This window comes from Octopus bimaculoides, chromosome 2 (genome assembly GCF_046866305.1).
Source record: "Octopus bimaculoides isolate indiv1 chromosome 2, ASM4686630v1, whole genome shotgun sequence".
In the NCBI taxonomy this organism is placed as follows: domain Eukaryota; kingdom Metazoa; phylum Mollusca; class Cephalopoda; order Octopoda; family Octopodidae; genus Octopus; species Octopus bimaculoides.
The window spans coordinates 101,712,229-101,734,526 of record NC_142929.1 but is presented as its reverse complement, the minus strand read 5'-3'; the positions used below and the strand labels follow the sequence as shown (position 1 = coordinate 101,734,526).

The 22,298-nt window shown below is 33.4% G+C and overlaps 1 protein-coding gene across 26 annotated transcripts in view; it reads left to right on the top strand.

Moving 5' to 3' along the window:
- Window positions 1–22,298, top strand: part of LOC106871624 (uncharacterized) — a 168,711-nt gene that overhangs the window by 79,453 nt on the left and 66,960 nt on the right. For 24 of the 26 annotated variants that reach the window (XR_016240693.1, XR_016240695.1, XR_016240694.1 and 21 more), the window contains 3 exons: window positions 1,138–1,297; window positions 3,119–3,254; window positions 21,841–22,002. Coding sequence is in view for 23 of the 26 variants with exons in the window: in XM_089347320.1 (XP_089203446.1) it covers window positions 1,138–1,297; window positions 3,119–3,254; window positions 21,841–22,002 (458 nt within the window). In the remaining 3 variants the exon portion in view is untranslated. Of the gene's footprint in view, window positions 1–148; window positions 758–1,137; window positions 1,298–3,118; window positions 3,255–21,840; window positions 22,003–22,298 lie in introns of those variants that run through there. The other 2 variants (XM_089347323.1, XM_089347321.1) reach the window with 2 other exon arrangements.

Below are 22,298 nucleotides of genomic sequence, written 5' to 3'. Positions count from 1 at the left end.
ACCTAACACTTTACTCATATATATATATATATATATGTGTGTGTGTGTGTGTGTGTGTGTGTGTGTGTGTGTGTGTGTGTGTGTGTGTGTGTGTGTGTGTGTGTGTGTGTGTGTGTGTGTGTGTGTGTGTGTATCTGTCAATTAAACCAGTCTATTTATCTCTACATCTATATATCTACAGACTTATATATAACCTCTTATTTTTATTTTTGAATTTTGAATTTTTATGTCATATCGCTCGCCAGCAGCTTTTACTGTCGAGGAGATATAATATGAGCGTTTATAGTGGCTTGGCTTTATAGCAGTTTTGACTGCTATTTCTAGACATGTAAGGATTTTTATAACCCTTTCCGTTATAACTGTGTACACTCTTCTTTTACGAAAAACTTTTTTGATTGCATTTTCTGGCCACTGATATATTCGTAAATAATTTTGAATTGTTTACAATATAACCTGCGTAATGTATTTTTACATTCATTCCTCTTTTATGTATATGTGTATGTATATATGGGAGAATTTACGAAAAAAACAACAGACGAAGACAGGTGGTGTAAACAACAAATGGATGTATTAGTTTAACGCTCGGGAATAGAGAAAGTCTTTGACGTTTCGAGCTACGCTCTTCAACTGAAAGGAACACAGACAGAAATAAGGAGAGAAACAAGTAGAAAAAAAATATAAATGTAGTGGTCAGCGATCTATCATGGCGAATGCCGGACAGGCCATCTATTCAAATCAATATCTATTTATTCATGAAGTTATGTATCTATCTACTTCACTTATGTCAAACGAATTACTTATCTGTATAACTTTCAATCTATATAACCTATATAACAAGTCTATCGATAACTTCGTCATTCTATTTTATTTGTCTATTTATCTATCTATCTATCTGCTTGTCTGTCTGTCTGTCCGTCTTTCTTTCTGTCTTTCTGAATATCTATCCATCTTCACTGTCCATTACTTTATTTGTATAAATATCTTCATATACAAGCAGTAATATATCTAGCTATTTCACAAATGTCAAATTATGTCAAATAATTAATCCATCTACATAACTTTCTATCTTGCAATTTATATATCTATATGTATTTAAACAATATATCTATTTGCCTGTCTATCATCCTTTCAATTTAGGGTTGCTGAAATAAATGAAAGATGCAAATCAAATAATGAAGATAATCAAAAGAAAAAACTGAACAAAACACCACATATTCCCCCTTTTGTCGGAGCGTCATATGTGGGCACACGCAACATTATGGACGGGAAACACCCATATTTGCAAGCATTAAAAGAGGTGGGTACACTTGTGTGTATGCATACACATATATACAACAAATACACAAACACACATACACACATATACACATACACACACATATGTATATATATGTATATGTATATATATTCTTTTACTCTTTTACTCTTTTACTTGCTTCAGTCATTTGACTGTGGCCATGGTGGAGCACCGCCTTTTAGTCGAGCAGATCGACCCCAGGACTTATTCTTTGTAAGCCTAGTACTTATTCTATCGGTCTCTTTTGCCGAACCGCTAAGTTACGGGGACATAAACACACCAGCATCGGTTGTCAAGCGATGTTGGGGGGACAAACACAGACACACAAACATACACACACACACACACATATATATATATATATATATATATACATATATACGACGGGCTTCTTTCAGCTTCCGTCTACCAAATCCACTCACAAGGCTTTGGTCGGCCCGAGGCTATAGTAGAAGACACTTGGCCAAGGTGCCATGCAGTGGGACTGAACCCGGAACCATGTGGTTGGTAAGCAAGCTACTTACCACACAGCCACTCCTGCGACTCGTAAATATATCTATAAATACATACATATATACATACATACATACATATATATATATGTGGGGTCAGCCACACTTAAGTGGCAATATACTTCACTATATATATATATATATATATATATATATATATATATATATATATATATATGTATACATATATATATATTATATATACTTATATATATATATATCATATATATATATATATATATATATATATATATATATATATATATATATATATATATATATATATATATATATATATCGGTTCAATTAAGTTCAATCAAAGAAGATTTCTTTGAAGGACTCATTACAAGATATAAATATATGTTTTATATTTTGAAATTTTGATATTTTGATATTTGTATATTTTTATTTATTTATTTGATATATTTTAAACTAAAAAATTTGAGACGAACAAGGTAAAAATGTCTTAAATAAAATATGTCTCAATGTGTGTGTGTGTGTGTGTGTGTGTGTGTGTGTGTGTGTGTGTGTGTGTGTGTGTGTGTGTGTGTAGAATGAAAGCTTTTTGAGGTTCGTTTGTCGTAGGAAGAAGAGTACCTGATATTTCGAAGAATATTTTCATTTTTATCTCTCTGCCTGTCTCCCAATCAGTTGCACCATCTAGCAATCTTAACCTATACATTTTTGTCTCTTCCTAAAATAAAATAAAAAATTTTTATTTCATTTTTATCTCTATTAATATTAGTTTCATTGGCCTCACTTATCATCCTGAGTAACTTGGATTCACAGCATAATCTCTTAACTTGTTAGAAACAACAGCCAAATTTCCTTCAAATTATATCAAATCGTATCAAAAAAAGATTGCATAGAAAATATAAAAAATACAGAGCTGTTACCGCTTTTAATCATAGACCAACTCGATTAGGTCTAACTTGGAGGTAAACTAAAACAGCCAGTCTGGTAAAACATAAACAAGTTAATAATCAGCACCGACATAAATGTCATGGAAACATTTAGAATACGTCTAAGTCATTGTTGTTCATATTGGTGTTGTTATTATTGTTGTTTAACTCAGGGACTTACCATGTAACACTGACTGAGAAGGCTTACAATCAAAACCGCTCCAGACATGGCCTTCCCATCTATTCTGAGGTATTACGTATTTAAGACTATATTATCCAGTGTGTCTCTCCCGCTTTAAGACGGCAGCGTATAATCTGAAGGAAATTTGGTTGCTATTTCTAAAAGGCTGAGCGACCACTTAAAGATTCCCTCGTCGGTTTGTGAGAGTTCTTCGTATCTATTACAGCAAAAGAAGAAAGAATCTTCAACCGGAGACAAAGCAGCAGCAATAGCTGCCAAGAAAGAATTTTTCGACAGACTGAGTCAACCAATTGTAAGAACCGCAAAACCCGAACGCGAACGCCCCGTGAAGCCTCCGGCAGGTAAAACGCTATCATTTGGTATATTTCTTTGATTTGCGATCTACATGAAATATACATTTGCATGTGTTACATTTGTACTATATATAGCTATGAAACATTTCACAATATCTTTGAGATGTTAAACGTTGCAGTGAAAGTTCTTACCGAATCGACCCCAAGACAAGCTTTCTATTCAGAATCACTTTAACTCTCATATGTCTCTAAAATACACCAACGTGAAAATTTCACATTCTTTTCTTTTATGAATTTATATAGGCCAATATGCTATAATTGAAATTTCGTCCTCTTGTTGTAATTCCTCATTAATTTTTTAGTTTTTTTTTAGTGGGGTAATACTTTCATATCTTGAGGTGTAAAGTATTATCCAAAATATTGCCTTAGTTTGCTTGGTAGGAACTGCTATATTTAAGTCAAACTCCTAACAAATTCTTATGTTTTCTACCCTTTGCCGAAATTGGAAGCTTGATTTTGAAGCAGTACTGAAAGCATACTATGTTTTAGTAATGCACAACTCACCCATGCGTGTGAATGTTTGAGGAAGTATTGAAAAGTTCCTGGCTTTAAGGCTATCATGAAAGGCCAGGCTGGACGCCCAACCTTCCGAGCTTTTTTACAGGGCTTAGAAAAACTGAAGGACCGCTGCGATAAGTGTATGAATTAGAGAGGGGAATATGTTGAATGAAATCATAAATAACTGATCCTCCTGTATTTTCTTTTACCCAAAACCATGAATTTTTCAGCCCCCCCCCCCTGTGTGCGTGTGTGTGTGTGTGTGTGTGTGTACATACTTATACATATTTACGCATTCTGGTTTACGTGACTGAGTGTACAGCAAATATATTTATATTGATAAACATTCATTTCTTACCGACCATCAATAAATTGATTTTTTTAAAAACTCATTTTCGTTTTACCGTTTTCTGTGTCACTGAAACATTCGTTGTTTCTCAAAGGCGTGTCTCATTCAAAATAATCGAAATTCTAAATATAATCTCATATAAATTCGTTTTTTCAATAGACTTTATTGAATTTAACTAAATACAATGCAAATATACGTAATTTTATATCTTAGCAAGGTGTTGTGTAATCGAATGCTTGGAAGAAATTCGAAAGAAGGTTTTCAGCATTTTGTTGCACTAATACGACCGAGTTTTAATCGTTTGAGATTGGGTTTTAAAAACTTTCAGAAACACTACTGAGTATCCCTTCGAACTTGGTAGTTACGAAACAGAAGTAATCCAACAGTATTCACTATGTGCACATATAAACATGGGTATATGCGTGTGTGTGCGTATGTGTGTGTATGTGTGTGTATGTGTGTACATGTGTGTATAAAATTATATTCTTCTGTGACTAGTTCTAAACTGTGAACACACACACATACATGTATACATGCACACACACACACACACACATACACACACACACACACACACACACACACACACACACACACACTGTATGTATGTAGTACATAAGCATATATGATTATATGCATGCAAGTACAGATAATTATACATTTGTGTGTAGGAGGTGCGTCCAAAAAGTATCCGCCAAAAATAAAGCCGCGTGGGAAAAATCCTTTAAGTGAGAGGTGACGCCACCCTTCTAGCGTATGCGTGAAAATTTTCGCACAGGTAAACCGCGTCAGTTCCCGCTGTTATGCCTAAAGTAGAGACGTGTAGTGCGTGCTCGGCGGATTTTCGTGTTCAAGCAAGATGACCGAATGTATGGCGCTGAGAGGATAAATCCATGTCTCATCACCAATAAAGTCTGGGTCCTGATTTGCACAGTCCAACATGTCCTGGGCGATATCCATGCGGAGTTGCCTCTGCTGCTCTGCCAGTAATTTGGGGACGAATTTCGCCGACACTCTCCGCATGCACAAATTTTCCATTAAAATAGAATGCACTAGAGTGCACTGATCTTGTGCTTATTCCCACTTCCTGAACAATTTGCTGGATTGTTACACGACAGTCTTCCGTGACTATTCGCCGAACCTTCTCAATCGGCTCATCGTTTCAGCTTGTGGATGGTCTGCTTGAGCGTGTCTCGCTTTCCACTTAGGTGCGGCCATGTTTGAAGCGGTTGTACTACTTCTTGATCGGACTTTTGTCCATGACCTCATCACCAAAGTCCTGCTGAATCTTCTGTATAGTCTGTATTTAAATACCACCAAGCTTTTAGCAAAACTTGATGCAATATCTCTGCTCGATGCGTTCAAGGAAAACGACTGTGTTCTGAATTTATCTTTATCAAGATTTTTTTCATATTTTCATGTGTTCTGTGAAATTTGTTTGGGCAGTAAAGTTTTTTATGTCGTTGGTGAGAAACAATATATTTACATTATCAACATTTCTAAGCTTTTGTAGTCTCAACTTCAGGATGGAATGGTATTACAATGTGTTGCTGTCAATGTCATTTGCACAAGCATTACCGTTTCAATTTGAATTTCCGTAGTTAGATCTATGCGTCATCAGTTATATGTTATTTTTGTGTGTGACCCAATGTTATCTGTGCGCTAGTTTTAGCATTGTACTGTGTAATGAAAATTGCCTATATCATTAATTTCGGGGGGGGGGGTTGTAAAGTATGTGTGTGTGTGCGTGTGTATATATGTGTGTATATGTCATATATATATAGAGAGAGGGAGAGAGGAGGGAGAGAGAAAGTGAGAGAGAGAGGAGGGAGAGAGAAAGTGAGAGAGAGAGAGAGAGAGAGAGCACTCATATTAAATTTTGTTTCTCCTGTTTAATCCACCAAACCTCTGTGTGTCTCTGTGTGTGTCTCTGTGTGTGTCTGTGTGCGTGCGTGCGTGCGTGTGTGTGTGTTTGTGTGTGTGTGTGTGTGTGTGTGTGTGTGTGTGTGTGTGCGTGCGTGCGTTGTCTGCTAATGTTTTGCTATCCAGTTTAGTTTCGCGTCATAGTTATTATTATTATTATTATTATTATTATTATTATTATTATTATTATTATTATTATTATTATTATTATTATTATTATTATTATTATAAGTACATAGTAAATCGAATGGATGAGCGTCATATTTTTACGACCAACATAAATGTTGTTAGACTTGTGAATTTCGCAACTTTCACATTTACAATTCATATATAACATTGACCATTCATGGCTCGTTCTCGATTTTACTACCAGTGGTCCATTATTGATATGATGAATTTTAAATTTCGTGTATTTGTAGCATATTATTAGTATTAATTTATGGTTTTGTGTAATGCATTTTGTGTCTGCTTTACGAGATTTTTATACGTTCATCTCTTCCAGTTAGTATTCACTAGATTCATATAATACACTTTATTCGTGGTTTCTGTATTGTTAATGGATGTGGTGTCTGCTGATTTTCATGTGTTGCATTTCTTATTGTGTCGTTTTATGGCTTGTTCTCCAGTTCGTTAGAATATTGGTTGTTGATTACTATTTGTTTTATTTTGGAAATTCTTTATCTGTTTTGTTTGTGGAGGAGAATCAAAATGCTTTTCTAAATAACGATTTTACCACTGATATTTTGTATCTGTTTGAACAGTCACTCTCTCCATGTAAGTATATACATACATATATATATATATATATATATATATATATATATATATATATATATATATATATATATATATATATATATATATATGTACTCTTTTACTTGTTTCAGTCATTTGACTGCGGCCATGCTGGAGCACCACCTTTAGTCGAGCAAATCGACTCCAGGACTTATTCTTTGTAAGCCCAGTACTTATTCTATCGGTCTCTTATGCCGAACCGCTATGTTACGGGGACGTAAACACATCACCATCGGTTGTCAAGTGATGTTGGGAGGACAAACACAAATATATAAACATATACACACACATACATATATATACATATATACGACGGGATTCTTTCAGCTTCCGTCTACCAAATCCACTCAGAAGGCCTTGGTCGGCCCGAGGCTATTTTAGAAAACACTTGCCCAAGGTGCTACGCTGTGGGAATGAACCCGGAACCATGTGGTTGGTAAGCAAGCTACTTACCACACAGCCACTCCAGCGCCTATATATACTATATTGTATTGTTATATTGCATTACATATTATATATATATATTTATATTTATATTAGATAGATAGATAGATAGATAGATAGATAGATAGATAGATGGATGGATGGATGGATGGATGGATAGATAGCTAGCTAGCTAGATAGATAGATAGATAGATAGATAGATAGATAGATAGATAGATAGATAGATAGATAGATAGATAGATAGATGTGTGTGTATGTGCATCATATATATATATATATATATATATATATATATATATATATATATATATATATATATAAGAAAATATGAGATTAAAGCATCCTGGCAGATACCAAGTAAGCACTCAGTATAAAGGAATAAGGTTAAGTTTTCAACAAGCAGATACCAGTAAATGTATGTAGAATACAAATCCCAGGTAAATCTTTATGTATGACAGGTAAATCCAACAATTCTTATGCAGAACTTTAAGAAATTCAAAGTATTAACAACAATCAATAGTATGTACGAAGAAAATCATATCTTTATTTTAGATCACACCTTAAAAACCCAACAATTGTTTCAATTGCATTAACATATACATGTATACATTCATACACGCGCACGCACACACACACACACACACACACACACACACACACACAAACACACACACTCACACACACAAATATATATATATATATATATATATATATATATATATATATATATTAAAATTAATAATAATATGTACGAAAATTAATGTCAACACATTATCAAAGTAATTCAAATTGGTGAAATTCTAACTGAACATCTGAAAAAACGTAAGAAGAAGACAAGAAGAAACGCCAAACCAAATTTAACTTTTAACATTCATTCATTCAACCAAGATCGACATCGTTGAATAACTAATTTGGTTTATAAAAATGAAATATAAAAAATACCATACTAAATACATATTATTTGACAATAAAAGAAAAAACTTAGAAAACGAGTATATTTATCTACTAAAATTGAAGACGTCACTGGATATCTAAAGAACAAAAATTTCAGACAAGAATTCAACGTTCTGCTTAATAGATAACTTAAAAATAAAGACTACAGATAATAATTCTATGTAATGCTTAATAGAAATTTATATATTTTACGTCGCAATAATTAATTTCCTGTTTAATATAATAAATCCTGCTATAAGAATTAACCTTATTTTATAATAACTGAAGAATTATTATAATGAACAACATATACAACCACCGAGGAACTCACTGGGTAATTAAAAACTAAAAATTACAGAAAAGATAACCAAATATCTACTTTTAAATTATAATAAACGCTTATATAGGAATTAACCTTATTATATATTAATTTAAAAACCATAATAATTAATAATAATATATACAATTATTGATGACTACGGTAGATTAATAAAGAATAAAAATAACGGATAAGATAATTAAATACCAATTTATTTTTATATTATAACCTTTTATAGGAATTAAGATTATTATATAATAATTGAAAAATTACTATAATTAATAATATGTACAATTATTGATGATCTCTAGATAAGAATTCTACGTTATGCTTAATTGAAGTATAGATACTTTACATCGCAATAAATAATTACTTACTCATTATATTAAGCCCTTTAATAGAAATTAACCTTATATAATAATTAGTTAAAAGATCATTATAATTAATAATTGAAATATTTGAATATCTTTCTAAATTTATGGCAACAGCTTGAAGTTAAGTGACCGTTAAAATTCAATAAAATATATTTTGTTCTTTAGATATCCAGTGGCGTCATCAATTTTAGTTGATAAATATACTTTTTATGCAGATTTCATATTGTCAAAAAATATGTAATTAGTATGGTATTTTTTATATTTTATTTTTATAAACTAAATAGGTTATTCAATGACGTTGCTCTTGGTTAAATGAATGAATGTCTAAAATTGAATTTGGTTTGGTGCTTCTTCTTGTTAGCATTTTTTTAACAGCTAAAGTTTTTTCAGATGTTCAGTTAGAATTTCATCAATTTGGATTACCTTGATAATGTTGTGTTGACATAAATTTTCGTACATACTAGTATTAATCTTTTTCGTAGTTAGTTGTTCAAAAAAAAGTTCGTTTTCTGTTTTTCGTTTTTATGTTTTCGTTTCTCATTGTGTTAACGTTTTTTTTATGTCTTGTACCCATATATGTATGTATATATACATATATATGTAGGTATGTACATATATGTATGGATATATGCATATATTTATATATTATTTATATCATTATTATATATATATATATATATATATATATATATATATATATATATATATATATGTAGGTATGTATGTATTTCTTTTATTCTTTTATTCTTTTACCTGTTTCAGTCAATTGGCTCTGGCCATGCTGGAGCACCGCCTTTTAGTCGGACAAATCGATTCCTGCACTTATTCTTTCTAAGCCTGGTCATTATTCTATCGGTCGCTTCTGCTGAACCACTAAGTTACGGGGGCGTAAACACACCAACATCGGTTGTCAAGCAATGGTGAGGGGGAACAAACACAGTATGTATATATGAATGTGTGTGTGTGTGTGTGTGTGTGTGTGTGTATGTTAATGCAATTGAAACAATTGTTGGATTTCTAAGGTGTGATCTAAAATAAAGATAGGATTTTCTTCGTACATATTATTGATTGTTGTTAATTCTCTGAATTTCTTAAAATTCTGCATAAGGATTGTTGGATTTATCTGTCATGCATGAGGGTTTATCTGGGATTTGTATTCTACACACATTTACTGGTATCTTCATGTTGGAAATTTAACTTTAATCCTTTATACTGAGCACTTACTTGATATCTGCCAGGATGTTTTAATCCCAATTTTTCTTCTATACATGATATATGCGTGTGTGTGTATGCGTGTGCGTGCGTGTGTATGTATGTATGTATGTATGTATTGCTTATTTGGTGTAAACGGATGTGATGTATCTGAGTTTTCTGGCTGAAAGTCGATATCTTAAAATTGAATCAGAATTACTACAAGTTTTATTTGTGTTATTCTAGATATTAGATATTTGTATGGAATTGTTTTCTGTGTCTTCTTTTTAATTCCTTGATATTCTTAATATGTGTCCATTACGCCAAGCAAGTATGACATCGATACCTGGAATATTTCATAGGTATATATCTCGGTGCTATTTTATTTGCTATAGTGACCACGTAGAACTTCACGACTGTTGGCACTGAAAACCCATAGCGACTCCATTTTTTGTTTACATATATATATATATATATGTATATATATATAAATATATATATAGTTTTAGAGAAAAGAACTAATTGAGTTTTTACCTGTAAATTTGGATTTTTATCCCTAATATTATTATTATTATTATTATTATTATTATTATTATTATTATTATTATTATATTGGACATTGCCGTATACTGATAATTTCCTTATGTTATCTGGTGTCATGGGTGATTTTAATGTTGGCTCTTTGTAGATATTATTTAATAAGGGAATGCCCCCAACCCCGTGAAGGCGCGTGGTTTCGTGATTAGAGTATTCGGTTCACAATCGTAAAGTTGTGAGTTCGATTCCTGGCGGCGCGTTGCGTCCTTGAGCAAGACACTTTATTTCACGTTGCTCCAGTTCACTCAGCTGGCAAAAATGAGTAATACCTGTATAGTAATCCCACGCCATATCGCGGTTCACTTATCGCGCACTCAATACATCGCGGATTTTTCTGGCTAATATATGTAATTTTATATCACGGACTTTTCAGTATATCCGCGTTTCTGCAGCAGACAGGTATTTATATTGTTTTAGATTTTAATTATTTCTCTGTGAGGTTTTGGAATGTAATGCCCTCGATAGTCAAGGGATTACTTTATTTCAAAGGGCCAGCATTGTCACATTCTCTGTCACGTTGAATCTCCTTGAAAACTACGTTAACGGTACGCATGTCTGTGAAATACTCGGATCAACAGCAGCACTCGTCGTCGTAACCGACGAAGTGCTTGTTTAATGTTTCCTACTTACTTGTTTTCTGAGAACTTTAGGAACTCTTTAGATAACTGTATACTGTTTTACTCCGGTATGTAAAATTACTAATTATTTATGAATCCTATATACTCGGCGAAAAGATTTGCCTTTGTCTCTGGCTCATTTCTTAACTGCCCACAAGGTGCTGAACATATAGGGGACAAACACGGATAGACAAAGGGATTAAGTCGATTATATCGACCCCAGTGCGTAACTGGTACTTATTTAATCGCCCCCGAAAGGATGAAAGGCAAAATCGAGCTCGGCAGAATTTGAACTCAGAACGTAATGGCAGACGAAATACCGCGAAGCATTTCGCCCGGCATGCTAACGTTTCTGCTAGCTCGCCGCCGTATGTCTCTGGCTCATTTTTATCGTATAATCTAGCGTGTACCTACTCCTCTGTGTGTGTGTGTGTGTGTGTGTGTGTGTGTGTGTGTGTGTGTGTGTGCATATATATATATATATATATATATATATATATATATATATATATATATATATATATATATATATATATATATATATATATGAATATATATCTTCTATATTTTATTGTTTCAGTTATTAGACGGCGGTCATACTGGGGTACCAACTTGAAGGGTTTAAGTTGAACGAATCGACCCCAGTACTTGTATCGTTTTTTTAAAGCCTGTTAATGTATCGATTTATTTTGCCGAAGCACTAAGTTAAGGGGACATAATCATACCAACACCGATTGTCAAACGGTGATACAGGACAAACAGACACAAAGATACACAGATATATATATATATATATATATATATATATATATATATATATATATATATATATATATATATATATATATGTATGTATGTATGTATATGTATGTATACATATATATATATATATATATATATATATATATATATATATATATATACATATATACTTACATATATATATATATACATATATAATTTATATAAGGGCATTATCATACAATAACGCCTAATATATATATATATATATATATATATATATATATATATATATATATATATAAGGCGTTATTGTATGATAATGCCCTTATATATATATATATATATATATATATATATATATATATATATATATATATATATATATATATATATATATATATATATATATATATAAGGGCATTATCATACAATAACGCCTTATATATATATATATATATATATATATATATATACATACATACATATATATATATACACGATGGGCTCTTTCGGTTTCCATCTACCAAATCCACCCACAAGGCTTTGGTTGGCCCGAGATTATAGAACAAGTTACTTCTCCAAGGCGTCACACAGTGGGACTGAACTTGGAACATGTGGTTGAGAAGCAAACTGCTTACCACACAACCAGGCCTATTTGTGATTAGTATATTTGTGTAGTGTGTAGATATTAAAAGTAATATCCATTTTCCGCAGAGCATAGTTTCGATCTACAAAGCTCCCAGGTTATCGACCAATCATGCGTCCACTGCGCTATTCTGCTCATAAAAACCAATATATGCATTCTTATATATTCATACATACAAGCATGCATACATTCATGTTTTTTTACACAAAAATATATGTAAATGAATAACTAATTGAATTAACCACATTATTCTCTTCACAATCATTATACATAAACATCGACCCCTGTACTCAATTGGTCCTTATTTTATTGACCTCGAAAGGATGAAAGGATCTCGGCAGAATTTGAACTCAGAACGTAAAGACGGGCGAAATGCCACTAAGTATTTTGGCCAACGTGCCTACGATTCTGAATATAACGTAAGGTAATGTTAAAAGAAAAAATTGAAGATGTACCAGTCTCCGTATTTTTTGTAATTGTTTGGAATTTAAACTCCCGAAATTTATTCATAATCCAAGGAAACGAACCCAGATTTACCCATCAGAAGAATTACAACGGGATTGCCGTAATAATTCTCAGGTATATTCCAGGTTTCGGCTAACCACATCAAATAGTAATAAATACCAAAGTCTCTTAGAGACTATTGGTATTTATTACTATTTGATGTGGTTAGCCGAAACCTGGAATATACCTGAGAATTATTACGGGACCCACCTGGTTAATTTATCCTTATATAATCAGTTTAGGAATGTGTGTGTATGTGTGAGTGTGTGTGCGGAGTGTTGAAAAGTTCCTGGCTTTGGGTAAATACAGGAGGATCAGTTAATTATGATTTTATTCTACATATTCCCTTCTCAGATTCATACACTTATTGCAGCAATCCTTCAGTTTTTCTAAGCCCTACTAAAGAACTCGGAAGGTTGGGCCTCCAACCAGGCTTTTTGCGATACCCTTAAAACCAGGAACTTTTCAATACCCTCTCGTATATATATATATATATATATATATATATATATATATATATATATATATATATATATATATGTCAGTGCATAGACATATGCTGTTTTGCGGATCTAAGGCTCTCTGACTCTCATTTCTAGCAAGGTAGGTGCTACCCTGCACCTTCAGTCACAATTTAAAATTGTTCCTTTTGGCTTTATATTGTATAGCCGCCTTCGTTGTTTTTTATATATATATTTCTCTTGAAAGCAACAAAAAAACCTCATCTAAGATTCTTTTCTTCAAACGACTTGGCTAGTCCTGGTCGATTGGAACTTTTTTCTTTTCCACTGATTCATTTCTTTCTACTTCTGTTTCTGTTTTTCTCTTGGACTCTTCTTTATTCTTTACGTTATTCTTCCTCTTCTTCCTTTTCCGTTCCTACTGCAATTTTTTTTTGTTCATTTTGTTTTCGTCTTTATTTTTTTTTTTTTTTTTAATCTTATTTTATTTTATTTTATTTATATGTTTACATTTACTTTAACGATCATGTGACGTATCCTGAGCTGCGGGCAAGTATCAACCAATCAATGTTCAATATTTGTTTTGATTGGTGCATATGGTTGCCATTAAATATCCTTCCAATGGTCTATTTACTTCATTTCTGCCGTATAACGATTTAAGAAGTTTTCAGCTTTCAACTAAAATCTGATGTTTTACTATGCTTTTAGTAATTAATACACTGTTTTAACTTTCTTGTTCGCATCTATGCCATTCTATGCAACGAACACACACACACACACACACACACACACATAACGCTATTAGTGTATCACACTAAATGCATATACACCGTTAAAAAGCATGATACGATCTAATTATCTGAGGTTAAATCTCCGGATAGAGTTGTGTTTTAAAAACACAATATATCATCGAGGCGAAACGAAAATTGTCGCTGCTGTGACTCATGAGAACAGCAGAGGTGTTTCATGTTTCTCGAGGCTTTTCAATGCCAGGCGCCCGATTGTCGCCTGTTTAAATGAAATTTGCACCTCAATATATAGAAAACAGTGGATTAAATATTCACTGGTGTTGCGGAAGCTTGCCGGGCTGAAGAAAAACTCAGCGTACGCATCTGAAATACCACTAAATTAATATCATATATATATATATATATATATATATATATATATATATATATATATATATATATATATATATAATATTAGTATAATATAATATAATATAATATAATATAATATAATATAATATAATATAATATACGAAGAATGCCGTCTAGAACATGAACAACCAGGCGTCAATTCCGGAAAGGTGGTTCTTGTGACATCAAGGAAAACATCAACATGCGAATTCTAGCAATGTGCATTCCTCTTGAAGACTGGTTACGTTAACCATTTGAACCACCCGTAACATAATTTCCCTCAAAGACCTGGAGACAACTCGAAAGACGCATGGTGGTACACAGCGTGTGTATCCAACGAAATGACCCCATCAACCCTGTGCCCTAAAGCGGGCAGGTCTAGATCTGCAGCAGGTCTAAAATTCCATTTACGAAGTGATGAACGAGGAGGGAATGACAACGGAGAAACAAGAAGAGACGGCAATCAACTCTAAAGATCCTTCTATGATCATAGGCACAGGAGTGGCTGTGTGATAAGTAGCTTGCTTACCAACCACATGGTTTTGGGTTCACTCCCACTGCGTGGCATCTTGGGCAAGTGTCTTCTACTATAGCCTCGAGCCGACCAAAGCCTTGTGAGTGGATTTGGTAGACGGAAACTGAAAAAAGCCCGTCGTTTATATGTATATATATATATATGTGTGTGTGTGTGTGTTTGTGTGTCTGTATTTGTCCCCTCCCAACATCGCTTGACAACCGATGGTGGTGTGTTTATGTCCCCGTAACTTAGCGGTTCGGCAACAGAGGCCGATAGAATAAGTACTAGGCTTACAAAGAATAAGTCCTGGGGTCGATTTGCTCGACTAAAGGTGGTGCTCCAGCATGGCCGCAGTCAAATGACTGAAACAAGTAAAAGAGAAAAGAGAAAAAGAGAAAGATATATATATATACATGTATATATACATACATACATACATATATATATATATATATATATATATATATATATATATATATATATATATATATATATATATATATATATATATTGGGGTATTATATATTCACTATTATACATGTTTCACTTGTTAATAGGAATTACAAAACTATACAAACCAGTACTGGTTATCAAGCAGTAGTGGTGAACAAACACAAACACACACAGACATAGATACACATACACAGACACATACATAAAGCAGGAATCTGGTAAATTCTTTGGTGTTATATATTCATCATTACACATGTTTCATTTGCTAAAAAGAATTACGAAATTGTACTTGTCAGATAAACATGTAAGAAATTTCCCATAAGAAATTCTTCAGTCAGAGAATCAAATAATACCTTATAAAAATAACACCTTATTTGACTCTCTGTCTGAAGAATTTCTAATAGGAAATTTCTTACATGTTTATCTAACAAGTACAAGCTTGTAATTTCTATTAGCAAATGAAACATGTGTAATGGTGAATATAAAGTTTTATACTTTGGGTTTCTTTTGGGTGTTCTTAGAAGCAATTATAGCTCAGAAGACACATTTCACTTAAACATCTATTATTTGGTATCAAAATTTTTATCACACTAATTCAATTTGGTAACTGACGTATTTTCAGTGCAGATGAGTTGAGCTGTGGAATTGTGTCAGTGACCAGGCTCCTGATGGTGCGACGAAAATTTTGACACGAAATAATAAGTGTTTAAGTGAAAAGTTAACAATTTCTATGTTTTCCAGTGATTAATATGTGTCTTCGACGTTGTAATTGTTTTAGCTTAAATACAATGACGGTGCCCCAGCATGGCCACAGCCTTGGGGCTGAAACGTGTAAAAGAGTAAAAGAGCACACCGTCTCAGATCAAATCACTCGCCGGAGAAGTACACCTCCGAAATTCTCTTTAAAAGTAAAACGTTATTTACATAAATTTCTTCCTTATTTTACTATTATCACTACTTCCTTTTTTTTTTTAATCTTTCCTTATTATCGAATTTTACGCTAAAACAAGATTTAGCCTCATTATCCCCTTCGCATTCTTTTTTCTACATTCCCTTCGTCCTCTCTCACTTTCTCTCTCTTTCTCTCTCTCTCTCTCTCTCTCTCTCTCTCTCTCTCTTTCATATTGGCACACACGCATAAACACTCACACCACGCACGCACACACACAAACACACAGACACACACACACGCAGGCATGTATATTTGGACTGAAAGCTTAACAGGGGCGCAATTAAATGTCACATGGCATTTTAACGGTGCTCTACCGATTTTGCTACGAAATAGTAAAGCATACGACAATATTACAAACATTCTTGTCGGAATTGGTTTGGGGAACATAAATCATGGAATTCAGTCACTGAGACTAGAATAGAAAACGAACATAATGGAGAACTTGACCGAGAACTTGATGCAAAACAAAATGAACAAACAGAAAATAAATATTTATGTTTCATGCTGAGAAAAAGCAATAATTATTCGGTAACACAATGCTTAAATTTATTTTATAAATAATAGTATGTTTAGAAATCAATATATGAAAATAATACAGAAAACTGCAATCAACGAGCTTTTTCTTCTGCTTTTTTTAATCAAATTAAGTTTTTTCGAAATAAGAAATAAATTATTATAGTTCTGCTTTTTCAATATATTCAAACCGGGGACACACTCTTTTTGAATTCACTCATTTTTATGTTAAATTTTTTATATTTTATTTTTTACTGGTCATGCTGGAGCACTACCTTGAATCACTAATGTGTATACAAGTAATTTATTTAGGCAGCAGTAATTTTATTTAAGAGTTGCTGCTGCCTAAATAAATTATTTGTATACACACATTAGCGATTCGCTAAATCATCCATGGATTTCTATGGCGTAGACATATATGCTGAGAGTGACTGTCGTCCGGGTTCAGCCAAGTCGAGCTGATCCCACTGAAGAGGCTACGACAAAAGCCGAAACTGACCGATCAGTCAGAGAATATCTCGACCGCTGTTTTCGGGCTGTTACGGTCCCTATCAGCATGTATGTATACAATTATGTGCTTTGACTGCAGCATTAGAGCGTTTAGCTCTTATTTCTAGCAATGTAAGTGTTTATAGCACCCTCAGTCATACTTAATGACGGTTATAGTTCTTCTTGTTGGTACACATTTGCTTACTGCTGCCTAAATAAATTATATATATATATATATACATATACGCGACAAGCTTCTTTCAATTTCCGTTTACCAAATCCATTCACAAGGCTTTGGTCGACTTGAGATTATAGTAGAAGATACTTGCCCAATGTGCCATGCAGTGGGACTAAACCCGAAACCATGTGGTTGGGAAGCAGGCTAGTTACTACACAGCTATGTCTATATAAATGGAATTCATTGTTTAGCATAATTGGAGATAAATTTTACAATGCACACGTTAACAGTATGAGAAGAAAGACACGGACCATATTAGATGTAGAGTTTGTATCTTAATTCCATCGAACACACAATACAATTCAAATCCGAAAGGAAAATGGCTACTGTTTTTCCCTGTTTAAAGAAGTTATGTAGAAACTAATTTCTTGGGTGATCCCACATTTTCATGTCCTATAAAGGAAATCATATTGGTCGGTTTGTTGTTGATACGAGGCATGAAAAAGACTCTTTAACTCAGAAATACATTCTTATGAAACTATCTCACAGCGACCCCACAACTTACAAGAATAGATAACCTAACCATAATGTCAAATCCAGCAACCGCCCCACAAACGTGTGTTTAACTTCAAAAATACTTAAAAACATGATACAATGACAGATTGATTACAAAGTAGCCATTTAAGAGAAGATAATATTGATCGTACACGAATGACATCGAAAGATAAAAATCAAATACAGGGATAGCAAATCAGTAATAGATCCAGATTTTAATGAACCGATAATTTTAAAGGTAAACGATGTTTAATTATGCTTAATGACAAGACGTAAACAGAAACACGGAATAGAAATGTTTTTAAAAGAAGACAACGGTACCTTATTATCAAACTATGAATAATCAAGTAGCTAAAGATCGTCATTAGTTACTTGAGGGAAAAATAATGAAGATATTTTCATGAGAGTAGGAAATGTTGTTTACTTGCTGGTCGGTCAGTAAAGATGTTCAGAAACTATCAGACAGTGTGTGTGTGTGTGTGGGTGTGTGTGGGTGTGTGTGTGTGTGTGTGTGTGTGTGTGTGTGTGTGTGTGTGTGTGTGTGTTTTCCATAGGTAAGCAGTAACTCCGGAGTTGAATGTTTCGTTAGCTTTTTACAGTGTCAACTTTAATTCTAACCTGTATTTCAGAATGACGTCCAATCCAAGGAAAGATTTCTTGAGAGACTAGATTTATAGACCGACACTATGGATCCATAGTACGAAAATGAATAATTTTAATGGAGTAAATACAACTCGTAGATACAATTAAATTACGGAGTGAGTGCGCTATGCGGTGATAAGTAAAAATGCAATGATAATACCAGGTCGAATATGGTTGAGAATGTTCGGACATGTAAAAAAGTCATTCAATGTGTTGTCATGGAGAAAATTTCTCGCTGTAGACATAATGGTGTAAATACACCTAAATACACCTATCCAGACTGTAAGATGCAAGCATTTCAAAGTAGTTATCTCTTCTTCATTCACAGAAACCGGGCGATGGCGCTGCGAGCCGGTAAGAGAGAGACAATCTCTCTTTTGTTTTCCCAATCAATATACGTCGGCTGGTAGCGCAAATCGACGGTCCATCGTAATTAAATTGTGGGGTGAGCGTGCTAAGCGGTTATAAGTAAAAATGCAATGTTAATACAAGTTCGAATATGCTAAGCAAGAAATTTTCTCCATGACAAAACACAGTGAATGGCTTGCTTATAAGTCGGAACATGCTTTTAGCATATTCGAAGTGGTATTAACATTGCGTAGATATAATATACATTTAACATGATAATGGCGAGTGTAATAGTTTCGGTTTGGGTCGTAAATTTAGGACAAGTTTAAACTTAGTATGTGATTCATTTTATATCGATAATCTATACTTTTGTTAGACTTTATATAATACCTTCTAATAACATAAAACGAGTGCTTCATATAATGTTAACAGCTGGTGGCCTAGTCCATTGTTGGTGGCTTAGTCAATTCTTATTTTTGTTCTTTCGAATTTGTGCAGCAAGGTTGGCTGAGGATTTTTAAAGTCTTCCATTGAGTGAACATTTTAAATCTATTTTGCCCAGCCTTTCTATGGTATTTATATATTCTTTAATGTGTTTCTTAAACAGTATCGCTCCAAAATGCAAACATTTCACTTATTAAAGGCGAACAGTTGTTTTCTGAGCCGGAATGATTAATGCCACAACTTTTCATTGTGGTTGTTATGTTGTCTTCATTTCGTTTCCGTTTGGCTTCCTTGTAGTTTATTTGTTTGTTTTTTTGTTTTTGTTATTGTTTTTTTAAGAACAGATTCTTCAGAATATTAGAGTAACTCATCTACACTGAGAGAGCTGCCCTTTGATTTCGCATACAATGGAGTAGCCAGCCTGCCCTGTGCAAGACCTGTAGATTTGTGACTTTTTCTCTCTAAGTTATGAGCTTGTTATAACAGGTTAGAATCTCCTTTTGATCGTGTCAACGATCAGTCATTTTAATGCTCAGATCTAAAGCAAGGTCCTCGAATTCTCTGTCAAAATTACAATTGACTTTTTTAGTTTGATTCTAATCTGGAGTGCATAGGGTAAATAGTTTACAATACAACCTTAAATCGTATATCAAGCTCATTATATACTGGTATCTATCAGATTGATTTACCCTAATGTTGATGATGACCCAGCTTTATCCACTGGCTTGCTTGTTAGGATGTTAGCAGGTTTAAGATCGTAAGGTAGTGCATTCGATTCCGATCTAGGCGGCGCGTTGTGTTCTTGGGCAAATCAGTTCATTTCTCGTTGCTTTAGTCTACTGAAATGAGTACCGAGTACTAGTAACAGTCATCTCTCTCTCTCTCTCTCTCTCTCTCTCTCTCTCTCTCTCTCTCTCTCTCCCTCTCTCTCTCTCTTTCACTCTCTCTCCCTCTCTCTCTCTCCGTCTCTCTCTCTTCCTCTCTCTCTCTCTCTTTCTCTTTCTCCCCTCTCTCCCCCTCTCTCTTTATTTCTCTCTCTCTCTCACTCTCCTGAACGTTCTTTGGGGGTAAAGGTGAGCGGAGGCCAAGTAAATATCAATGTCTGCTCGCGAGTAGAAACACCTAAAACAACGAAAGCTTGGTAGATACCAGCAATTTATCCCCGATTCCCGATAATGGGAATCTAGTCATAGCAGCGATAACATGATAGCAGTGAGACATAGCAAGGAGTGGCTTTTAACCATTGTTGCAAACGTGGATCGATTTTCCTATAGTATATTCCTGAATTGATCGCCATGATCATCATTTGAAAATAGTTTTACAAAGTTTCTCTGATGTTATTGTAGAATAAATTTTAATTTGAACTTTTAAATTCATCTCTTGAAATCAATTCATATTAAAGAATCGCTTCATTCGTACGTAAAGTATAACTGACATACGAGTACAATGCTTCATGTTTCTCAGTTCTGAGTATTGCTATCCACAGTCAGCAAAACAGTGTCATTATTATAGAGAGTAATTAAATGCAGTCTAGCTAATTAAACTCGACGCTTTTGACAGCAATCTCATTCTTTTTTTAATTTTTTTTTTTTACATGTGTACATATTTAGTCCAAAAACGACGTATTGCTAGACTAGTGAACTTGAACATTTATTTATAAGCAATGCCTGTGAGGAAAATGTGGGTACAAAAAGAATCAATTGAAAGAAGGAATGATTAAACGAAATGTTTACAATGGGATCTGCAAGATTGAGACTGCAGAAATAACGATCACTGTTGTCAATCAATAACCAGGATGTGGATGCTATTCACAAAGCTAAATTAATCTTCAATGGTAACCCAACGGCATATTTGGGATTATAGAACATTTAAATTTTTCATTATATTTCATAAAAGGTGTTTTTCCATCACTTCATAAACATGTTTTTTGATAAAATTTATTTGTTCAGCAAACTCGAACCGATCTGATCAAAGATTTGAGGGAACTCCTAATAAGAGTGAAGTGACACCTTCTACACAAAATAGGTTTGGTTATAAAAAACCAGTCCCTTCACCTCGAATATCAAGGACTAAAAATGTCCCCAAAGAAACAACTGGAGATAAAAACATATGTAAGTAATAATTCAATATTTTTGTATTCTTTATTACCAGGGATCACCGGAAAATAATGTCATTTTTTTTTCTTCTAAAGAGAAGTAGGACCTTATTTAGGAAATAGAATTATCATAAGTTCTCTGATGAAAAAAAATAATCATCATTTTAACAATAATTTGGGCTTTTTCATCAGCAATGCCTATACCACAAGCCGAAAGCCTCTTGAATAAAAATAAATCATTCAATTGACTTTGATAATCCCAGAATGCCTTAACAATAACATTTTATTCCTTTAAAGGAATATTAGTTGAAT